The sequence below is a fragment of the Paramisgurnus dabryanus genome, chromosome 23 (genome assembly GCF_030506205.2).
Source record: "Paramisgurnus dabryanus chromosome 23, PD_genome_1.1, whole genome shotgun sequence".
Lineage (NCBI taxonomy): Eukaryota > Metazoa > Chordata > Actinopteri > Cypriniformes > Cobitidae > Paramisgurnus > Paramisgurnus dabryanus.
This window is the reverse complement of record NC_133359.1, coordinates 7167293-7190527: the sequence shown is the minus strand read 5'-3', so window position 1 is coordinate 7190527 and position 23235 is coordinate 7167293. Positions and strand designations below refer to the sequence as shown.

Genomic DNA, 23235 nt, shown 5'->3' with positions numbered 1-23235 from the left:
TCATCAATTCATCACAATGTGCCCCACTATTCACCTCCACCCATGTAGGACGCAGACGGACACCTCCCCCAATCGACTGTAAAACCGCCAAAGACTCTATACGGATAAAATATAAAACAAATACGGTGTATCAGTTTTAAATGTGCTATGGGAGACATTCAGGCACTCACGGTTAAAGAGAACGTTTGGTACAATATTTAACATTGGCTCTGAAAGGCTCTCAATCAAACAATTGACAATTCGATGATGAAGAAAGGGAGGGAAAAATTTGACTCGCGCCGAGAGGAACGAAGCTGCGCCCATCTATAAATTCTACGAAGGTATAAGGGGTTATATGTGAAATATATATTGGATACATCCAGAGATTGAAAAGATTTATATGCACCTGATGGTAAATAAATGTCTGAGGTAAGCGGGGTCTTAAAGTTGAAACAGTCTCAGAGCCATGGCCTAGCGGTTAGCCAGGACAGCTGGCCTTGGCCCAAATTTCGCAATTGATGTCTATGTTGAATGTCGTCAACAAAGAACAGATCTTGAGAAGGGTGAATAAAGTATCAGCCCATCCATCCATCTTTATATCCATCCATTCATCTATTTGTCTCTATTTGTCTATTTGTCTATCTGTCTATCTGTCTATCTGTCTATCTATCTATCCAATTGTCTATCTATCCATCCATCCATCCTTCCGTCTGTCTATCCCTCTATCCGTCTGTCCATCCATCCATCCATCAGTCTGTCCGTCTATCTATCCGTCCGTCCATCAAACCATCTGTCCAAACATCCATCCGTCCATCAGTCTATCTATCTATCTATCCATCCGTCTGTCTGTCTATCCATTTGTCTATTTACTTACCCATTCATCCATCCATCCATCAGTCTATCTATCCATAGGTCTATCTATTTGTCCATTCATCCGTTCATCTGTCTGTCTGTCTATCTATCCATTCATCCATCCATCCATCCCTCTAGCAGTCTATCCATCTGTCTATCTATCTATCTACTTACCAACAGTCTACAAATCAGTCCGTCCATCCGTCTATTAGTCCGTCCGTCTATCTACACATCCATTCATCAGTCCATCCATCTATCTGTCTGTCCGAATACCCGTCCATTCGTCTGTCCTTCTGTCCGTCCATCCATCCGTCTATCCCTCTAGCCGTCTATACATCCATCCGTCTACTCATCAGTCTATCTACTTACCCATCCATCTACCCCCATCAGTCTACCAATCCGTGCATTTGTCCGTCTATCTATCCATCCGTCTATCTACACATCCATCCGTCCCTCCGTCTGTCCATCCATCCATAAGTCTATCTGTCCATCCGTCTATTTGTCTTCTGTCCATCCGTCTGTCTGTCTATCATCCATCCATCCATCTAGCAGTCTATCCATCTGTCTATCTATCAATTTACCCATTATCTACCCATCTGTCTATGAATCAGTCTGTCTGTCTAACCGTCTGTCCGTCTATCAACACATCCATCCATCCGTATATCTATCCATCCGTACATCCATCAGTCATCCGTCTGTCCGACTATCTGTCCATTCATCTGTCCTTCCATCCATCCATCCATTCCTCTAGCCGTCTATCCACTTACCCATCCATCTACCATCAGTCTACCAATCCGTCCATCCATCCGTCCATCTATCTTTCTATCTATCTATCCATCCGTCTATCTACACATCCATCCATCAGTCTACCTATCCATCAGTCTATCCGTCCGTCCGTTCATTCATTCATCCATCCGTAAGTTTATCTATCCGTCTGTCTATTTGTTGTCTGTCCATCCATCTATCCCTCTAGCAGTCTATCCATCTGTCTATCTATCTACTTACCCATCTATCTACCCATCAGTCTACAAATCAGTCCGTCCGTCCGTCTATCTGTCCATCCGTCTATCTGCACATCCATCCATCTGTAAATGTATTCATCCGTCCATCCATCCATCCATCCATCCATCCATCCATCCATCCGTAAGTCCGTCCGTTCATCCCTAAGTCCATCCGTCCTTTCAGTCCATCCATCCTTCTGTCCATTTGTCTGTCTATCCAACCATCAGACTATCCATCCGTCTAGCCATCTATCCCTTTAGCCATCTTTCTATCTACTTACCCATCTACCCATCCATCTATCCATCTACCCATCTATCCATCCATCCAGTACAAGCTTGTGCTTAGCTCAGGTTACCTGTAGGCCCAAAGGGACACTTGAAACACAAGATTCACCCCTTAGCTCTTTGTAACTCCTCCATATTCTACTCTTGTCCGTAAATACACTTTTTCTATTTTATCCAGTGAAGCGACACCCTTGGAAAATGCTGAACAGGGGGTCTTTTGTGTGCTGTCCTCTGTCTAACATAAACCAACAAACCGAAATCTGTTCCCTTGCCTGAGGAAAAGTCAAGCTACGTACCTGACCAAACATTGTACACGAAAAAGAAAAAAAAAGAAAAGAAGAAGCCATTAGAGAAAGCAAGAAAGGTAAGTGGAGGAAATGAAAGAAAGACTCGCACTCGTTGTCGACACGGACGGACACGCTACTTTCACGGTAATTAAAACCACAAGTTTGCACACGAAGAACAAGCCATATATTTAAAGTATAAATCAGGGTCCTGCTGTGGAAATTGCACGGGCCTTTTCCATGCCGCTGCCGTGTCGGGGACCGAACCGGCTTAACAATGACACCCGGGGACAGAACAACCTGGGAGGCCTGTGAAAAGCTCTCTAACATTTTACAAACACCACGCTGTGCTCCTATAAAACGGCTCATTTCCACCCCACGGTGGAGCCGCCAACCTCAGCGAGCTGGGGCTGTAGGCGGTCGTGATTTATGGGCGTGTAGCGCCTGTTCTCTCTTTTTCATTCTTTCCTTCTCGCCCGCTTTTCCCTCACTGTGCGAATGCTGTGGGGCTCAACGCTGGAGTGACGGAGAACAGAAGAGGCTCATGCTGTCACTCTCTCAGCCAAAGCTCAGAGCCGTTTTCTGCCCTCTGTGCTACCTCTACATTAATGAGCTCAGAAGCAGCGCAGACTGCCGGTCTCCTCTCGGTTGCGTTTAGAGAGAGAGAGACATTTAGTAGACATCAGACAGAGTATTTCCGCTTTCCCTAGCTAATTCAAGTATGTTGTTTTGCATTGCTTTGTGTATTGGTATGGAACTGCTTTGGCAATTTGATGTAAAATTGTTATGCCAATAGTCCAATAAAGTGCACTTAAAATTAAAACGAGTGTGTGTGTGTGTACATATGAGGAGTATGTACAAGTGCGTCTGACATGTTTTCTTGTAAATGAGCATTTTTATCAGGCTCTTATGTTTAGGTTCAATAATTTCACTTTAAATGGCAATTAAAAGGTTAGTCAGTGATTAAAATGCCTTATTTTTACAAATCTCACTTTAGACATTTCATTAGTATTTTACAAATTTGACTGTATTTCACCGCAAAACTCTCGAAAGACATGCAAAAAGCTCTACAAAAAAAAAATCTCCTTTCTGAAAAAGGTAAAAAGTTAACAAATTCAGTAAATATGTTAGTATATTCCGGAAACGTCCTTTAACCTGATAAAAAGCTCTTTCACTTGACATGCACGTGACTTTGCTGCCAAGTCATTGTGATGTTTAACGGATTCAGTCAACAATGTAATATTTCTGTTACGCTGGGATATAGCAGATTTAAACAGAAACCATTTGATGAACGTATAATCCGTCCAAAAATCATTTGGTTTATCCGTTTGTTAAGTCTGAAGTCATAAACCACATCCAACGATCTCAAATGCCATAGGGAAATAACGAACATCACGCTAATATACACTTGTATCACAATGCAAAACTATCAAAAACACACAATCCTAATTTTTAAAACAATATCCGAAATGACCAGACATGGACTCTCATGGACTTTTTTACCAATTGTTAAAGGGGACATATCATGAAAATCTGACTTTTTTCATGTTTAAGTGTTATAATTGGGTCACCAGTGCTTCTATCAACAAAGAAAATGTGAAAAAGATCAGCCCAGTACCTTAGTTTTGGTAAAGCATTCTCTGCAAGCATGTGAAAAAATTGTTTATAGAAATTTGGCTCCCCTGTGATGTCAGAAGGGGATAATACCGCCCCTTAATCTGCCCTATCCAACCATGTCCTCACACCTACAAAGTGTCCATTTTAACATGCTATAATAGCTAAACTCCACATACGTACTCTGGGGACACCAAAGATTTATTTGATATATTAAAAAAGTTTTGTAAATTGTACATTTTGATTAATATATCCGTTGTTTAATTTTCCTTGAGCCTAGAGATTGCAGTAAATATATTGTGAATTAACTTAAAGGCGGAGTGCATGATTTTTGAAAAACACTTTGGAAAAGGGAGTCAGGCTGAGTACCAAAACACACTTGCAATAAGGGACATGTCTACTAACCGGCATCGTTGCCTGGGTTGCGTATGTGTGGGACGGTTCTATCAAAAGAAGGTCCAGATTCTATTGGGGTAGGGGCGTGTTTGTTTAGGTGATTTCAAATATCAACATTGGCTTTTAAGCCCGGTGCACACTGTGAGATTTCAGCCAGGATTTAGCTGTCTGGGACAAATTTTGAAATCCTAAACGATTTCTGGAATCCCAGGCTAAAATCTGCCGTCTTTGATCGATTAATGACTGTTGTGATTATCCTCCGACAAAATTCTGGCAGTGTCAGAAATTTTGAGACACAATCCTGCTGTGTGACATCTCCCTACGACAACCAGCAGCTCAATAACCAATAGAAGCACAGAACCCGATGACGCAATTAGTGCGGTGACAACAACAAATCAACGCAGACAAATGTAAAAAAAGAGCCAGGTAGACGGTACAGCAGGAGCAGAAACTTGTGGAGTTATGGAAACAATAAAGAGTGTTTGTACAATGTGTCATCGCCACTGTACCCTGATAGGATAAAAATTAAGCAGCCTGGAGAAAAATCGCGCTGGAAATTCAAATCCCAGGTACTCATCTACTTCGTTTTTTCTTGTTTTTATGCTCGAGACAAGTCATGATTAAAATGAATGGTAGATGTTGTTTCGGTTTGTTAGCCTTCGCTTCAGCGTGCGTTTTAGCCATCATCGGTCGATGACGTAAAACTGCGGACGCGTTTGTTATCTTGCGTCTGATTTTTTTAAGTCTTAAAACTCGTAGAGTCTGACATTGATGGAAACTGAGATCATATTGTGTGACATGGACTTAATTATGATCCTAAAAGACTATTTAAAATCGCTAAAAGACTATTTAAAATCACACATATATATGTGTGTGTTTGTGTGTGTGTGTCCATATGGTAATCCCAGTAATTTTTTACCTAGTGGGGACCATAGCTTATATATCAAACTAAATTATCTTAATTTGAAAATGTAATAATGCAGAATGTTTGCTGTAAGGGTTAGGTTTATGATTTGGGTTAGGGTATAAATATACAGTTTGTACAGTATAAAAGTCATTACGTTCATTAAAGGTTGCCATAAAACAGAAACCAGCATGTTAATGTGTGCGCGTGCATGTGCGTGAGAGAGCGAGAGGTATAAGATAGTTAACTACAAAGTAATAATGTTTAATGAAGTCGCTCAGTAGCATAACTTGTTTGCTCATGTTCTCACCATCTATTCAGGGCCTGTATTAAAATTATTAGGGTAAAACAGAAATCCACGTCACAGGTCAAAGGTATTATGCAAATCAGGTCAGAAGATCTGATAACAATGTTATGGGACAGAATATTTGGCAACAATATTCCAATCAAACCTTTCAAAAGATTTCACATACATATTTCAAGCTGAATCAATTACAAATATTTAATTCAGAGTAAAATTTATATTTAAATTTCTTCCCCCATTCATAAGGTTATTCAACTCTCAATCATCTATTAAAGAAAAAGCCCATAGATTAAAACACAATCCTGAAGTGATAAGATTCCCTGAATCTTTATGAACGTATAAATAAAATTAGCTCATATCATCCCATCTGCTGTTAATTTCATCTTCCACTTCATTGACAAACAACCCTACCACATTCACTCTAATACAGCGAGACACACACATACACGCCAAATGGTTGTGACAGGAGGTAAAATTGATAGCGGCCAGGTCTGGGATCTGACACGGAAACGCGTTCCCTCCTATTTGTTGATTGCTATTGATTTTCTTTGATACTTTATTTAAAAATCAATAGTTGGAAGAGAGAAAAACAGGCATGCTTTACACATACTTTAACATACTATTGTACACTGGTGAAACCTTCGGTTTTGGCAGCGTGGTGGCAACCAATTAGGAGAAAAGCTCTTAACAGGTGAAAGTGGGGAGGGGGGAAGGGGAGGGCCTAACAGATCGATTCTCACTTTTTCCTCCCCAATCACAGAGAGTGGCCATAAATTAAGCTCATCAGTGTTGCCGTGCCGACAGCCGGGATGCACACAGCCTCTGCTCTCCATCTCCTTGTCACTCATAAAGCGCTCACGGGCAGCAACACCTCCCTTTAGCCACACAGAGGGAGAGACGGATAGAGATAAAGAGCAGAGAGAAAAAAGAGGATGCATCACCTTGAGTTCATGCGAGCTCGCAGTTTCTTGGCCTTTTTCCGAGCTTTCTGCCTCTCTTCTCCATCTTTGGCGTTGTCGATGGGCACACTGCTGTCCGTCACTATGTCAACAATGTATTTCTTCAAAGACAGGTGTTCCTGTTGAACAATAAAAAATAAAATGAGAGAACTACCCAATGATTTACTCACCCTCACGCCATCTCTGATGTATACGATTATCTTTTTTCAGACGAACACAATCGGAATAATATTACAAAATGTTCTGGTTGTTGCAAGCTTTACAATGGTTGTAAATGGTGCTTTTGATTTAAAGGCCGACAAAGTAGTTATTTTAGTATGTGAAGTTTTAAATATTGATATTTTTCTAACAAAAGCACACCGATTGCCCATTTAATCACCCACTGGAGCCATGTGGATTACTTCGGTTAAGGATGGATGGACTTTTTTGGGCTTCAAATCAAAAGCACCACTTACTACCATTATAAATCTTGGAACAGCCAGGACATTTTCTACTATAACTCCAATTGTGATTTTCTGAAAAATATAATAATATACATTTAGGATGGCTTGAGGGTGAGTAAATCATGGGATAATTTTCTTTTTAGGATGAACAATACCTTTAAAGGTGCAGTGTGTAATTTTTAAAAGGATCTCTTGACAGAAATGCAAAATAATATACAAAACTAAATTATCAGAGGTGTATAAAGACCTTTCATAATGAACCGTTATGCGTTTATTACCTTAGAATGAGACGTTTTTATTTACATACACCGAGGGTTCCCTTACATGGAAGTCGCCATTTTGTGCTGGAATGTTTCTACAGAAGCCCTTAACAAACTTTTTTACTTTGTCCAGTGGCAGCTACCGTAGCTTCTCTATGTGTTTCAAAAGTGAGAGGTGAGCGGTGGACTGAGCCGTTGGTTGCAATTTGCAACCTAACCACTAGATGCCGCTAAAATTTACACACTGCAACTTTAAAGCGTTATCTAATATGAACTAACAATAAGCAAAATACTTTTAAAGGTGGGTTACATGATCTCTGAAAGCCAATGTTGATATTTGAAATCACCTGAACAAACACGCCCCTACCCCAATAGAATCTGGACGCTCTGCTGATACAACCGCCCCACACATTCACAACCCAGGCAACGATGTCGGCTAGTAGGCACGCCCCTTACTGCTGATTGGCTACAAATGTGTTTTGGTACTCGGCCCGACCCACTTTTCCAAAGTGTTTTTTTAATCATGCACCCCGCCTTTAATCTTTTTTCAAGTTAGTTAAAGGGGGCATTTCACAAGACTTTTTAACAAAGTCAAATAAATCTTTGGTGTCCCAGGAGTACGTCTGTAAAGTTTTAGCTTAAAATATCATATAGATAATTTATTACAACATGTTAAAATCGCCACTTTGTAGGTGGTGTGAGCAAAAAATTTGCCATTTTTGAGTGATGTGTACATTTATATGCAAATGAGTTTATTTCTAAACTAAATGACAGTGTCATGGTTGGATAGTGCAGATTAAGGGGCGGAATTATCTCCTTCTGACATCACAAGGGGAGCAAGATTTCAATTACCTATTTTCTAAAAATGTTTGCGGAGAATGGTTTACCAAAACGAAGTAACTGAGTTGATCTTTTACACATTTTTTAGGTTGATACAAGCACTGGGGACCCAATTATAACACTTAAACATGAAAAAAAGTCAGATTTTCATGAAATGTCCCCTTTAATACGAAAAACAATTCTTTATGTTAGTTCAATGTGCATTAACTTATGTTAGACACAATGGTTTAGACACTTTAATTTAAAGGGTCACTATTACAGTGAAATGATACATTAAAGTAGGCTAAAAAGTACTTATATTTAACAACATGCAATTAATATAGGGTTAGGGACAGGATTAGGTGCATGTCATTATACATAATATACTTAACGCGTAACAAAAGCACTGTAAAATAAAGTGTTACCCCCGATAGTTTAAAAACTCACACATCAAGTCTGCAAAACTTGGGGGCAGAGAGAGGAGTGCAGTCAACCATGTGCAAAAACGGCATCTCCAAACCATAATAAGGACAAAATATTAAACCAGTAAACCACTTAAGACACCTCCAGGTTACAAAGCCAGACATATATACAGGACAATGCAATGAAGACACGTGACCGTGTCAGAACGAACTGTATGAGATGAAACATCTCCTGAAGAACACCTCCACTTAGCACATGTCCAAAGGCTGAGCTTCAACTCCCACACAAGGATGTAAAGCAGAACCCTTTCCATTGAAAGCCCAGGTGTTAAACTCTTCGTCCTAGGGCCAGGTATTGTGCTCAGCAATTACGGAGGCATCTTTTCCACCCGCTGCTGGCATTAGGGCAGAGGAAGCGCTGAGGGGAGAGAGGTATTGCTTTCCGTCTCTTTCTGATGATGTCGATTTTCCATGGGAAGAAAGACGGATGTAACTCGATTGTGGACGACGTGATGCATGTGCCAGAAAGCAATTATCCAATTATCCTGTCATCCGGCACCTCTGAGGATGGAAGCATTGGGTGAGAGAGATAAGAGTTCCCGCATCGCGTCGATACTTCAGTGTGCTAAAGGACGCGTGCCAAAAACTTGTAAGGTTGATTCTGGAGCTTTCGGCAAGAAGTTGAAAAATGCGAGCGCAGCTCTGACGAGACAAAATACATCCTCTTGGAAGTTATATCATCATGGGTCGAGCAGGGCACTGAACAAGTGACGTATTCAAAATCTCTACCAAGCAAAAATCTGTGATTTCAACATCATAGAGATTTAAATGGTGGTGTTTGAAAGTGCAACACTACATCTTCCTGCTTCCAAGAAATGATCCAATATGTTGCATGATCCGAGTTATCAGTTTTAAAGGGACATTCCACTTTATTTGAAAATATGCTCATTTTCAGGCTCCCCTAGAGTTAAACATTTGGTTTTTACCTTTTTTGGAATACATTCAGCCGATCTCCGGGTCTGGCGGTACCGCTTTTAGCATAGCTTAGCAAAATCAATTGAATCTGATTAGACCTTTAGCATCGCGCTAAAAACTATACTCTCATTCTGGCGTAATAATCAAGGACTTTGCTGCTGTAACATGGTTGCAGCAGGCGTAGTGATATTTTGCACTGCCCGAAAATAGTCCCCTGCCATTGAAAGTTACTAAGGGTTCTATTTTCGGCTGATGCGTAATATCATTGCGCCTCCTGCAGCCATGTTACGTCAGCAAAGTCCTTGATTATTATACCAGAATAAGAGTAAAGCCCTAGCCATATCTGCCTGGAAAATCACAACTTTTAATTTTCTATTAATTATTTAGAATGTAATTACAGAAGAGTCAAGTTTTAAATAAGAAAAATATTGAAACTCTCTGGTTATTTTTTAGTGCGATGCTAATGGTCTAATCAGATTCAATGGATTATGCTAAGTTATGCTAAAAGTGATACAGCCAGACCCGGAGATCAGCTGAATGGATTCCAAAACGGTAAAAATCAAATGTTTAACTCTAGGGGAGCTGGAAAATGAGCGTATTTTCAAAAAAAGTTGAGCATTCCTTTAAAACGCCTCAAAGAGAATTTTACATCATCCATCTATTTTCTTCCACCAGCTCTTCTTCAGACCACTGTTCATTCAAGGACCTTCAACACGCTAAACAATAAAAAAGCAAAGTTAAACGACCAAGGCACTGACAGCTCTGAATGCTTGACACCTGTCCCTAATGAATTAGTTTAAGACAAATGTGACAAGTTACCTCACAGACCCCTGTCTGAAATCTGTACATTTGCATCATATAGCGTTTCAAATGGGTGAGCGATTGTGCGCACGTCGAAGGGCCATCCCCCGCGTCCCTCGGGACCAAGAGTCGAGCCCCGCAGTCATAACCATTGCCTCCTTGTGGCCAGAGAGGCATCTGTTGAGTAATCTCTCTGAAAGGCGATCCAGTTTGCCTGGCTTTCACTTAATGGGATTGTTTCTATAACACCTCAAAGACGTGCACCATCTTGAGATTATATCAAAGAGGGGTTTGGAGGAGAGGGGAGCGGCAAAATACAGATCTGTGGGGATCAGGGCCTGTCCTAAACCCGTAACGTCAGGTCAACCGAAGTGAGGTAAACCATTACGTAGATTGACTTCACAAACAATGTTTTGGACACAAGTTTGTAAAAATGTATGGACTATTTTTATTACAAGGCTCGTTAGATTCTGATTGGCCAGTCGTGACATTTGCAGGTTTAATATTCCCAGATAACAACCACTCAAAACGAACAACACACTGTAACCCAAATACTGCAAGTCAGTAGATAAATTTTATGGCATATTTTGCCCGTTTAATCATTTGCATGCCGAAATCTTACATCTAACTGCCTAGTAAAACAACAATACCCTTCTCTTCTACAGGCGGCATGATAATAAGCTTGATGCAATGTAGCATATGACGACCTATCAAATTCGATAGACAGGTGATGGACAGATGTCTCAATCCACATGGGGACAATAAACGCAGGACGGCGAGAAATGTAGACGCGATATAGAGATATAAAAAGAAAGAGAGAGACCAGCCCGTGAGCTAGGACGCCATGAAAAAAAACCCACAGAGCTTTCAGTGGGACGTAATGAGAGACCACTCACAACATCACACCTCTGCTGGTGCTCAGGGGCCATGGAGGGGACCCATCCGCCACTCTTTTGTATAACACAAAAGAGCCGCCAAAGTTTGCCCCCCTCTCGATGTTAAACAGACAGCTGTTTGTCATCCAGGTACAATATAAAGACAGGAGATATAAGGTTGCCAACCCATCCATCCACACACACATAACCACAGTTGTGTATCCTTTGCGGGAATCATCATTACATCATGACTATATCATCCCATATCACTATACGATAGATGTCATAAATAACATCGTGTCACATTATCTGGTCATTCAGAGAGTTTCTTTTTTGAAGAAACAACGTCTTGTATTGCAGGGCTTGACATTAATGGTTGTCCACTTGTCCGAGACAAGTGACTGTTTTGGATGGGCGAGTGAGAAAGAATTTTACTTGCCGGACCGGACAAGTAACTTCAAAATGTAAAAAAAATCTTTATTTTGTTCAGTCAGGTATAACCAAATTGACATGGCTGAAATGTCATAGGACAACAACATGACAAAGCTTTATGTCAAGCCCTGTAGTAGTTATTTATTCTCTTTACAAAATGCATCTTTTTGTAGATTCTTAATATTTGCTGATGGGTGTGTTTAGCCCTGACTGTTTTCTTTACAATTTTTGTTTGTTTTGTGCAACTGCCGACCCTAACAGCTCTGCTCAAAAAATTTATGCACTCACCTGTCCAGGTACAAATTACAACTTTTAAAGGGAAAGGGATTTTTTTTAAATATGTTCATTTTCCAGCTCCCCTAGAGTTAAACATTTAATTTTTATAGTTTTGGAATCCACTGATCTCAGGGTCTGGCGCTACCACTTTTAGCATAGCTTAGCATAATCCATTGAATCTAATTAGACCATTAGCATGGCGCTAAAACATCCATGGCTGCAACAGGCGCAATGATATTACGCAGTGCCTAAAAATAGTCCCCTGCTACTATTTTCAGGCGCTGCGTAACATCATTGCGCATGCTGCAGCCATGGTACGACAGCAAAGTCCTTGATTATTATGCCGGAATGAGAGTATAGTTCCTAGCCATATCTGCTAAAAAAAAAAAAAAAAAAAAAAAAAAAAAAAAAAAAAAAAAAAAAAAATCGCAATTTTTATTTTTCCGTAGTCTTAGTACATAAGTAACTACAGAAGGGTCAAGTTTTAAATAGGAAAAATATCGAAACCTTTGGCTATTTTTGAGCACGATGCTAATGGTCTAATCAGATTAAATGGATAATGCTAAGTTATGCTAAAAGTGTTACCGCCGGACCAAAAGATCGACTGAATGGATTCCAAAATGGTAAAAATCAAATGTTTAACTCTAGGGGAAGCTGGAAAATGAGCATATTTATTTTCAAAAAAAGTGGAGTTACCCTTTAAGTTTAAAATATAAAAGCGCTGCAATGACAGTGGAAAAAGTTAAACATGCTAATTCCCCCAAATTCTCTTTTAGACATGAAGATAGAGGATATGATCAAGTGTTGGGCGATATGCCCAATTAAGAGATCATCCTATCGTCAGCCTGTGAGATCGCCGATACACAAGAGTTTCTGGGGGCATGCCAGTAGTTTACTCTTTTATTTATTTTTACATATTTATGATAAGTCACTTGATTGGTGGACAAAATAGAAGCAAGGGGGACACTGTCATGACCACAACCTTCATAAAACTGATGCCATTAATCCATCTGCATCAAGTCCAGGTGCTCTAAAATGTCCTGTGTGCCAGGGAATGGGAACAACAAACTTGCTGGTTTTAACCCTCTGCGTGCCTAACAACCTCTGTAGTGTAAGCAAATGTCAGAGCCATGCGTATTACAAGTTCAGGTGCTAGGAGGAGTTCATGCTGCGCGCATTCGCGCACTTTGACTCCACATGCGTGCCAGAAGGAATCCGTGCGCATTACAAGCTCTCTGATGCAAAGTGAAACCCACAAACCCTCTCATGCGAGGAAAAGCATGCAATACGCATGTTAATGTGAAACTATGATGATGATGATGATGATGATAATAATAACTATCGTTGTTTATCGTCATGAAAGACCGCTATTAGCGATATGTCTGATGATTGTCGATACACGATGCTATTAGTCTATCGGCACAACCCTAATCTGTGCCCACATCTCCCACATGAAGACCACGGCACAAAGAACGTATGACAAGTGCTGAAAAGCTGCAAGATATTTAACTAAAAACCAGCGTCAAAGGTCAAAGATAAATAAAACTGTGATATGTCAAAAACTAGGTGTCTGGAGCTGCCGATATATTACACTAAACCCGAACAGATGACAACCAATAAAGGAGAATAGAGTCCAAAAGGCAATCTGAATGTCCTACAGCCACATTGATCCATGGCTGTTGATAATCGCAGCATTTTCAATTTAACTCCAGAGTCCTTAAAATAGCGAAATATGACTAAATAGAAGGACAGTCGGGCTCGCTTCTGCTGAAAAACTATGTTGTGACCTCTGCACGGTTCAGCCAACCATCTTGGTTTTAATTAAAAATCTTTCATAACGGCAAGAATTATGGAAGTGCCGACTGGAAAATAGTTGGCGGTTGCGTGAATGAAATACTGCACACCAAAATGAGCACGGACATAAATAAGGAGCTCTGTGGCATCTGTAGCAAGACTATATCCAAACAAAGAGTACTGCAGTAGGGTTTTCTTAAAATGCATTTATCTGAGAACAAATTGAATTTTTTTTTACACATTTTGCTTATAGACTGTACAAAACATGTTCTTTTCCAATAGGAAACACAGGCGCAGTAATTAACTCAGTGACGAATTTACAGTGCGAACATGCCAAAGTATCTTATTTCTTGAATTTCGCTGACTGTTAAACATTGTGTCATATAAATCACAGGTAAACTACTACTTCCTTATTTTTATGTGAGGCGATTGTAAGTTATTTAAAAAGTAGTCCGGTTAATTCCATTTAATACATCAAGCTTCACAGTTTAGACAGGACTCATTAAGCTAGCTGCACCTGACGTGTCGTGTTGTTGCGAGACACGGCACAGCGACCCGCTGTGTGTTTATCACGCTGTCAGGCAGAGAAATGGGTGGCCTGAGCCAAAGCTAATGATTTAGAGGTGGCAGTGGGGGTTTAAATATTACTCACTGAAAAAAGGTTCAAATGAAGGAGGTTCAGGGGCCAAAGGTGCAGCATATAGCACCAACAGTTGTCAGCCGTACAAAGAAGCCCAGTGTGAAAGCCAATCTCGTATTGCGGAGAGAGATCCCAGCGTTTAACGGGAAAAATGCACTCCGTCGAGCCTGTAGATGAGGGTGAGCTCACCTTATGTTGTATACACAAACTCTATTAGTGTTCATTCTGTCGTAGCATTTTACACAGTCCCACAAATCCACCAAAATGGGGAAAGTTTGCGCTGAGCCTCTTGAGAGGACATCAAAAATATCATAAAAATCGTAAAATGAGAGGCTTCCCATAAAAGATGCACTTGAACATGTGCTTGCTGTGCCTGTGGGTGTTTGTGTGTCAGCAGGAAACACTGGAACGCTCACTTACAGGGTTTTTTATGGGTATCACTTGACTTGTGAATTGTGTTAAAAGATTTATGGCAAACTTTTTTGTCAGTTTAACCTCTATAGCCTATTTACCTGAGGTAAACATAAGTAATTGAATTACTTGGATGTCTTAAACAAAAAACAAAAATTTAATAAGTAATATAATATGTAAACGATTAATCGTGATTAATCGCATACAAAATACAAGTTTGTGTATGTATAATGTGTTTGTGTGCACTATGTGTATTTATTATGTATGATATAAAATATAAACACAAATTTTTCTTAAATATATACAAGGAGGTTTGTGCATTTACATATACATAATAATTAAACGCAGTACACACACATATATTATCCATACCAAACAATTATTTTGTATGTGATTAATCGCGATTAATCCCATACAAAATTAAAGCTTGTGTATGCATCATTTATTTGTGTGTACTGTATATAATTATTAAGTATAATATAAAATGTATAAAAATATAAACACACACACACGTAAATGTTTCTTAAATGTATACAAGAGTGTTTGTGTATTTATATATACATAATATATCTGTATGTACTGCGTTTTAGTATTATGCAAACAAACTTTCGTTTTGCATGTGATTAATCACCATCAATTGCATACAAAATAAAAACTTGTGTGTGTATGCATCATTATTTATGTGTGTGTGTACTGTGTGTAATAATAATGTGTAATATAAAATATATATAAGTCACAGTACACACACATACACCATGCATACAAAAACTTTCATTTTGTATATGATTAATCGTGATTAATCACATACAAAATTAAAGCTTGTGTATGCATCATGTGTGTGTACTGTGAATAATTATTTGGTACAATATAAAATATATAAAAAATATAAACACACACACGCACGCACACATTTCTTAAATATATACAAGAATGTTTATTTATGTACGTAATATATCTGTATGTACTGCGTTTAGTTAAAATGCAAACAAATTTTTATTTTGTATGTGATTAAATCGCGATTAATCGCATACAAAATAAAAGCTTATGTATGCATCATTATTTATGTGTGTACACTGTGTGTAATTATTATGTTTAATATAAAACATATACATTTATATAAAAATGTTTATTAAATATATACAAGAATGTTTGTGTATTTATATTTACATAATAATAAAGCGCAGTACATACACATATTATGCATACACAAACTTTAATTTTGTATGCGATTAATTCCGATTAATTGCAATAAATCATTTGACAACCCTAAAACTAATTATATGCCATATCAAAATCCCTCTGCAGTTCCATTATAAACCCCTGGGTGTTTGTGAACCCCTTCCCTTGTTCCATCAATGTAAAGTGTAATTATTTTTTGGGTTTGGAAACTTACCACCTCCTCATCAGAGAGCTCCCGCCCCTGAATGCTGCTGCTGTCTCGAACCGCCTGCTGGTGCCCCTTCCCCTTAATGTGACTGAACAGGTGGACTTCAGAGGTGATCTACAAACACAAAGGTCACCGGTCACTTAAAGGGGAACGGCTGAAGAAAAAGCAGAGGGCTTGAGATATACACATCCACCTCACAATACGTTACAGCATCATTCACGGCCTGACAGTTCTCAGGTGTCGAAACATATGTTCCGTCTTTTCAAAGCTTAATATGATCCTTGATCCTGACTGACATCTGCAAAGCTGACAGACACATCTCATAACAGTTTGAAAATCAGAACTTGACGCCGAATAACTTTAACTAAAGCGACCGAAACGCATCGACGACTCTGTTTTGAACGTGTCGGCACCTGGGGCACTGTTGACAGTTAGCTCCAATGTCACCTCTTGACTTTGTAGTGAAGAACAACTGTCCCAAAAACACAAGAGGTCATGTGAAAACATAATGACTCCGCCTCCACAAAATGCCCTCATTATTCATGTAATGCTTCTGTTCTTGGGAAATTGGAGGATTGCGACAATTAAGGATCTGGGCTGGTAACTGAACGGTTGTAGGTTTGAACCCCGCAGGGGAGACAAATGAACTTCTGCAAGTGTCAGCAAGTTGGTGTGATGTGGTGACTGTAAAGTGAATAAGTTTGGGGTGGTTCAAGAATAATTTACTATTCTTGAATAAATTCAGTCATTTATTCAAACTTATATCATTTCATATTTTTATGAGAAATCCATAATTTAATAACAACCTTCACCTTCTCCATGGCTCCCAAATAAATTTTCTTGTATACACTTTCCAAAATTAAAGTTTCAAGAGGTTAAACATCAATGATACTAACGGACACCGGTTCTCGAGTGTTTTGTAACAGAACGTGACACTGCAAATCAAAGCACGATTGAGATTTGAGAGCTACGCCACAGGGGTTTTCATCACACAGCTATCGTATGATCTATAGCACGTATGGTTTACATTTATGCTACATATTTGTCTTTTTTTAAAGACCCACTGAAGTGCACTGGAATGTGCAGCATTATTTGATGTGGTGACGCCTGAAACAGGAAGTAAGTGCAAAACTATAAAAAAAGCCCCTCCCCCTTTTTAAATAATCAAAATTTTCGTTTTTGGCAAAGTCACATTTGGCAGCTTGTGATAACGCCACAGTTGCATAAAAACGGAGTCTAATAGAGTCCTGACTTAGAAATAATATAAACTGTTATCAAAGAATAAAAAGCAGCTTATGTGACACTGAAGCAATAATGGACTTCATTCACCCCAATGGAAAGCATACTTACACTGTCTGAATCTTTTTCATTTCTTACATACGGCACACAGTGCACTTCGCCATATATAAAAACTAGTAACTGTATTAGCAAGTGTCTGATTTCATGCTCAGGTTCTTATATAATATAGGGGGCATTATGCTTCAGCATCTAGAGAGCATTTGATTAGACATGAAATTTGAGAAGAAGCTAAAGTGTAAGATTAGACTTTAAAGGGACACTCCACTTTTTTGAAAATAGAATGGAATCCATTCAGCTGATCTCCGGGTCTGGTGCTAGCACTTTTAGCATAGCTTAGCATAATCTATTGAATCTGATTAGACCATTAGCATTGCACCTAAAAAAATACCAAAGAGTTTCGATATTTTTCCTATTTAAAACTAGACTCTTCTGTAGTTACATTGTGTACTAAGACTGACAGAAAATTAAAAGTTGCGACTTTCTAGGCAGATATGTCTAGGAACTATGCTCTTATTCTGGCTTAATAGTCAAGGACTTTGCTGCCGTAACATGGCTGCAGGAGGCGCAATGATATAATGCAGTGCCCGAAAAGAGTCTCCTGCTATTGAAAGTTACCAAGAACACTATTTTCAGCTGCTGTGTAATATTATTGCGCCTGCTACACATGTTACATTAGCAAAGTCCTTGATTATTACGTCAGAATGAGAGTATAGTTCCTAGCCATATCTGCCAAGAAAATTGCAACTTTTAATTTTCAGTCTGTTTTAGTACACAATGTAACTACATAAGAGTCAAGTTTTAAACAGAAAAAATATCAGAACTCTCTGGTCATTTTTTGGCAATGCTAATGGTCAGATTAAATGGATTATGCTAAGCTATGCTAAAAGTGTTAGCGACAGAGCCGGAGATCAGCTGAATGGATTTCAAAACGGTAAAAATCAAATGTTGAACTCTAGGGGAGCTGGAAAATGAGCATATTTTCAAAAAAAGTTGAGTGTCCCTTTAAACACAAAAACTATGTTTTGAATCTTATATCTTTTATATGGAATTTTTTTATATGCGTTTGGGATCAAACCAGTTCATATATGTGACCCTGGACCACAAAACCAGTTTTAAGTCACACGTATATTTGTAGCAATAGCCACAATACTAATTGCATGGGTCGAAATGATACATTTTTCTTTTATGCCAAAAATAATTGTGGTTTTCATGCTAAAAAACAGGCGATTTTCTAAATATTTTGATTTTTTGCACCCTCAGATTCCAACCTTGGTTATAACTGGTTTTGTGATTTAAAAAAAATTGTATTAAAGGGGAAAACATTTGATTTCATGGGGACTTTAAAGTCAGTCTCTAGTCACTGCATACTTTAGCTGTATCGGAAACAGCAGCAAAACAAATAAGGGTAAATGACGTGACGTTAATTATTTTGTGTCCGTATGGATAAATTAAATGAAAAGGGTTAAAATTTCAAAATAAATTTGCTGATTTCTTGCACACATTCTCTTTTTTGAGGACCAAGTCTAAAATTTCTGTTTTTATTTTAATTTTGAAAGAATATTTGGGGGATAATTGCAAAAATTCAATGCAGTGTAACCGGTCTCTGTCAATTGGTGTAACTAGTATTTTTTTCATTAAAATGTAAATAGTATAATTACAAAAATTATATGGAATAAAATATAATCATCTAGTTTAGTATGATTTTTACATACATTTTTTTACAATCATTTGTCAAAGATTATTTAGCAAACAGAGATGTTTTCAGCATATGTTCGGACAAATATTACAAAAATGCATTAAAATTTACATTCATAAATAACTAATAAAATAATATTTTAAAATGATTATTTTGATGATTTCGCTTACATACCATCAAGGTGGATAAAATATTTAATATTTCTTATTCTTTGGTGCAATTGGTGGTTACACCATTTGACATTTTCAGGTCCATTCTGTCCTAACTTTTATAAAAATTGTGCAAATGTAATTTTTTATTGCATAAAATTAACATAAATACACTGTGCATTGAAATAAACCTGATGTATGCTTTTAAAATAAGTAAACATATCCTTTGCACAAGTTTAGAATGACATGAGAAGGAGTTAATAATGACCAATTTTTCTTTTCTTCAAAGATCTAAGCTGATAACAGAAGGTTGTGGGTTGGAACCCCAAAATTCCTGTGAATTTTCACCATTATGCCTTTAATCAAAACACTAAACCATTTAACCTCAAGTTTCTTATTCTGTAATAAGCACCTTACAAGGTTTGCTATGCACGAAATCATTGCGCAGAACGTCCACTGCAGAATTAAACCGAACTCGCTTTTCTCCTGTGCCAGGTGAGGACACCAGTATCTGGATGCTCGTGTTGTTTGTCTCCTGCATCGAGTCCTGGAGTCGAGCCCACACGGTAGTCTGTGTATAATATCATTAACTAGAGTGCTTCTTGCTGACCCAGGGTTGATCTCTGGTGTCAGAGCCTGGCCAAGGTCATCTGACATTTTTAACAAGATTTCATTCTCTGAGCTTAATCTGATGTCAGCTTGAAGCTCCAAGGTGTCTGGCCCCAGCTGCTTTAAAAAAAAAAGTCAAGCGGGTCGAAGATAAATGCGGTCGCTTAAAGATTTGTTGCCTGTGGTTTAAAAAACATAATTATGCCCAGCTATTAATCTCCGCCTGGAGTTCATGCTTAATTAATGCTGTTAAATTCTCATTCTTTATGAAAATCCTCCAGATCACCTTAGTGTTCTGGCATTTTGTGTACTTATGTACACGGCAAGTAACAAAGGCTAAATTGTGCATCATCACAGCATTCGGCTCCAGGGATGGCGTGACTGGAGGAAATGTATCGCACCCCAAATGTTCCTACGTTTGGCAGCACATCACCGGTTAATGTGTAAAGTCAACTATAAAGTAAGCCATTCGCAGGCTGGCTTACAGAAGAGTGTAAACACTGTGGCTCTACGATGCTTTCCAAACATTGCCGTGTTTGTTTGAGCAGCCCGATGTGTCAACCTCTGGCTCAACCAATGGTGCGAGTTAGAGGCGGGACTGCCTGAATGACAGACATGGGGTGGAAGAAGTGTTTGGGGAAACCTGTGTGGAAAATCAATTTTTTTGCAGTTCTTGTTACTGCTAATGGTGCAGGATTCGATTCTTTACTTACCACAACGTTACAGAGCGAGCATTGTTTCTTCCGTTCGTAAGGTGTGAGTTTGGGTGCGTAGTCTGTGTTAGCGTGTCTGCCGCTGCTCAGCTCAGCTGCCTTCTCTTTCCTCTGCTCGATCTGTTCCATGTGTCTACGGCTGCTCTCATCATGCTGCACAAAAACAAAGCAAAAAAGCATGTTGACAAAGTTAAATCTCTTTTAATCTATGTTGAATCTATCTAAAATTTATGAAAGCTACATATACTCTATCCAAATCTATGTTACATCAATCTGGAATATGAATCTATATGAAACCTATCCAAAACCATGTTGACATCATTCACCTGTCGGTCTGTGCACCGCTGTCGATCACACCTATTTTTGAATCTATGTGAATCAATATTGAATCTCTATGGAAGCGATGTATACTCTATCCAAATCTATCTGGAATCCGAATCTTTTTTAAATCTACACAAAAAATGTTGCATCTGGAATCAATCTAAATCTATACTGAGTCAATCTAGAAATATATGTTAAATCTATCTGAATCTTTTCTGAATCTGTCCTGAATCTTTCCTTATCCATGTTGCACCAGTCAGGGATCTATCAGAGTCTACGGTGAAACAGTCAGGGATCTGTCCGAGTCTACGGCAAACCGGTCAGGGATCTGCAGAGTCTACCGTAAACCGGTCAGGGACCTGTCCGGATCTAGGGCGAACCTGTCAGGGACCAATCCGGATCTAGGGCGAACCTGTCAGGGACCTATCCGGATCTAGGGCGAACCTGTCAGGGACCTATCCGGATTAGGGATGGCGAAAACGAAAAATTTTCTTGACCGGCCACCGAGCCTCATTAGCCGGTTGAAACCGGTTAACCGATAGGCCTATTAGTTTAAAATATGCTATGCTATTTAAAATAACAGCCATTTCGAGCCGCGCCTGCAATTTCGCAACTCGCATCTCTCTGCGCTCTGCCTCCGGCTCACACACACACAGAGACCTCACAATACTTTTTAAATCCCCTACAGCGCGAAACATAAGTCCCGCAAACGCGGCGCCGTGCTTAGTTTCGAAATAGTTTAGGTACTAGGTGATCGCGTTGAACTTGAAAATAAAGGCGTTTGTGAAGCTCATTTGAAAATTGCCGTGGCTCATTTGATAAAATGACAGCTTAGAAGAGACTGCACTTTAGTTTGGGGTAGTAATAATAAAGACATAGGATGATCATCATCACCTTTTCTGTTACCACTGAAATATAGATGTAATGTATTTCCAAATCTAAACCCATCTTATGCGGAATGTTGCCTAATAGACTGCAACACGATAAAACCAATGGATTAAACGGACACCTTCAGAATGTGTAAAAGACGCACCGGCCAAAGCAGGTCTCACACTGTTTTTGTTCTAGAACAAATGCAGCAAAGATATTTAATGCTTGTATGAGGCATATAGGCCTACGCTGAGTTTTATTTATTTATGATGAGGTGCATTCTAATTAACAATGCAATGCAAGTGAACGCGACGTGCCGGCGCCTTCATGCACGGACCGGTAATTATATACTCTGCTATATTTGCTTTTTATTTATTAAATACATGCATTTGGTTGATGAAACATTTATTAAAATTAAGATACAATGTATACAAAACGAAATTCACTTTAAAGAAATGCTTTCTACAAAGCAAAAATTAATAAAGTGGTAAAAATCATTGCTGAGGATTTACAGAAACAAAACTTACTCTGCACTTTACTGTTAGCCTAAAAGACATAAATGTTAATCATTTGGAACACAACCAAAATTGCTGTATTTTATTTACTATTCGAATAAAGGAATTTATCAAAAAATAGCCTGTACCATTTACTTTTCGCAAACCTTGTGAGCATGCGAAACCAAAAGCAGTGACCTCGCGCCAAATGTTTTTTTATTGGTTTATAAAGTACAAACAGACCAGTTATGAAAAACTGGAGGGATTTGTTCACTTCACACAAAAATATGACTAACTGATGACTAACTGTAGTAGGGTTTAGTCCACTGTCTATAATAGCCTAATTTACAGATCCCTTTTTTTAACCGACAACCGACAACTTTGACCGGTTAACGTTGATACGGTCAACCATCGGTCAAACGGTCATCGGTTAACATCCCTTATCCGGATCTAGGGCGAACCTGTCAGGGACCTATTCGAATCTACACCGAATCTGTCGGACATCTATTCGAATCTACACCGAATCTGTCGGACATCTATTCGAATCTACACCGAATCTGTCGGAAATCTATTTGAATCTACACCGATTCAATTTATAGTCTGATTCTATAATTAATCTATTTGAAATCTTTTGAAATCTATGTTAAATCTATCTGAATCTATACTGAATCTGTCAAAATCTGAATCTTTGTTGGATTCTGCCAGAAGTGCATCAAACATTGAGAGTATTATTTATCAGAATTTGATGACCTACAATATGTTTGTAGTTTACCTTCATCTGGATTTTTTTCTGTAGTTCCTCCATGGCCTCCTGTTGAGCTGCACTGAGAGCAGCCAGACGCTCTTCACGGTCTCTACGTTGTTTGTGTAAAAATTAGATGAAACATGTAATACAGAAAACACCAAAGCACACCAACCAGAAACCCTAGCAAATGCTTAGCAATGCCCTACCAATAATTAAATGAAAAAAT

The 23235-nt window shown here is 38.8% G+C and overlaps 1 protein-coding gene across 5 annotated transcripts in view; it reads right to left on the bottom strand.

The window, feature by feature from the left end:
* Positions 1-23235, bottom strand: part of scaper (S-phase cyclin A-associated protein in the ER) — a 140767-nt gene that overhangs the window by 80750 nt on the left and 36782 nt on the right. For all 5 annotated transcript variants that reach the window (XM_065292114.2, XM_065292115.2, XM_065292118.2 and 2 more), the window contains 4 exons: positions 23037-23118; positions 20580-20732; positions 16120-16227; positions 6561-6697 (listed from right to left, as the gene is read on the bottom strand). In XM_065292114.2, the coding sequence (XP_065148186.1) occupies positions 6561-6697; positions 16120-16227; positions 20580-20732; positions 23037-23118 (480 nt within the window). The remainder of the gene's footprint in view (positions 1-6560; positions 6698-16119; positions 16228-20579; positions 20733-23036; positions 23119-23235) is intronic.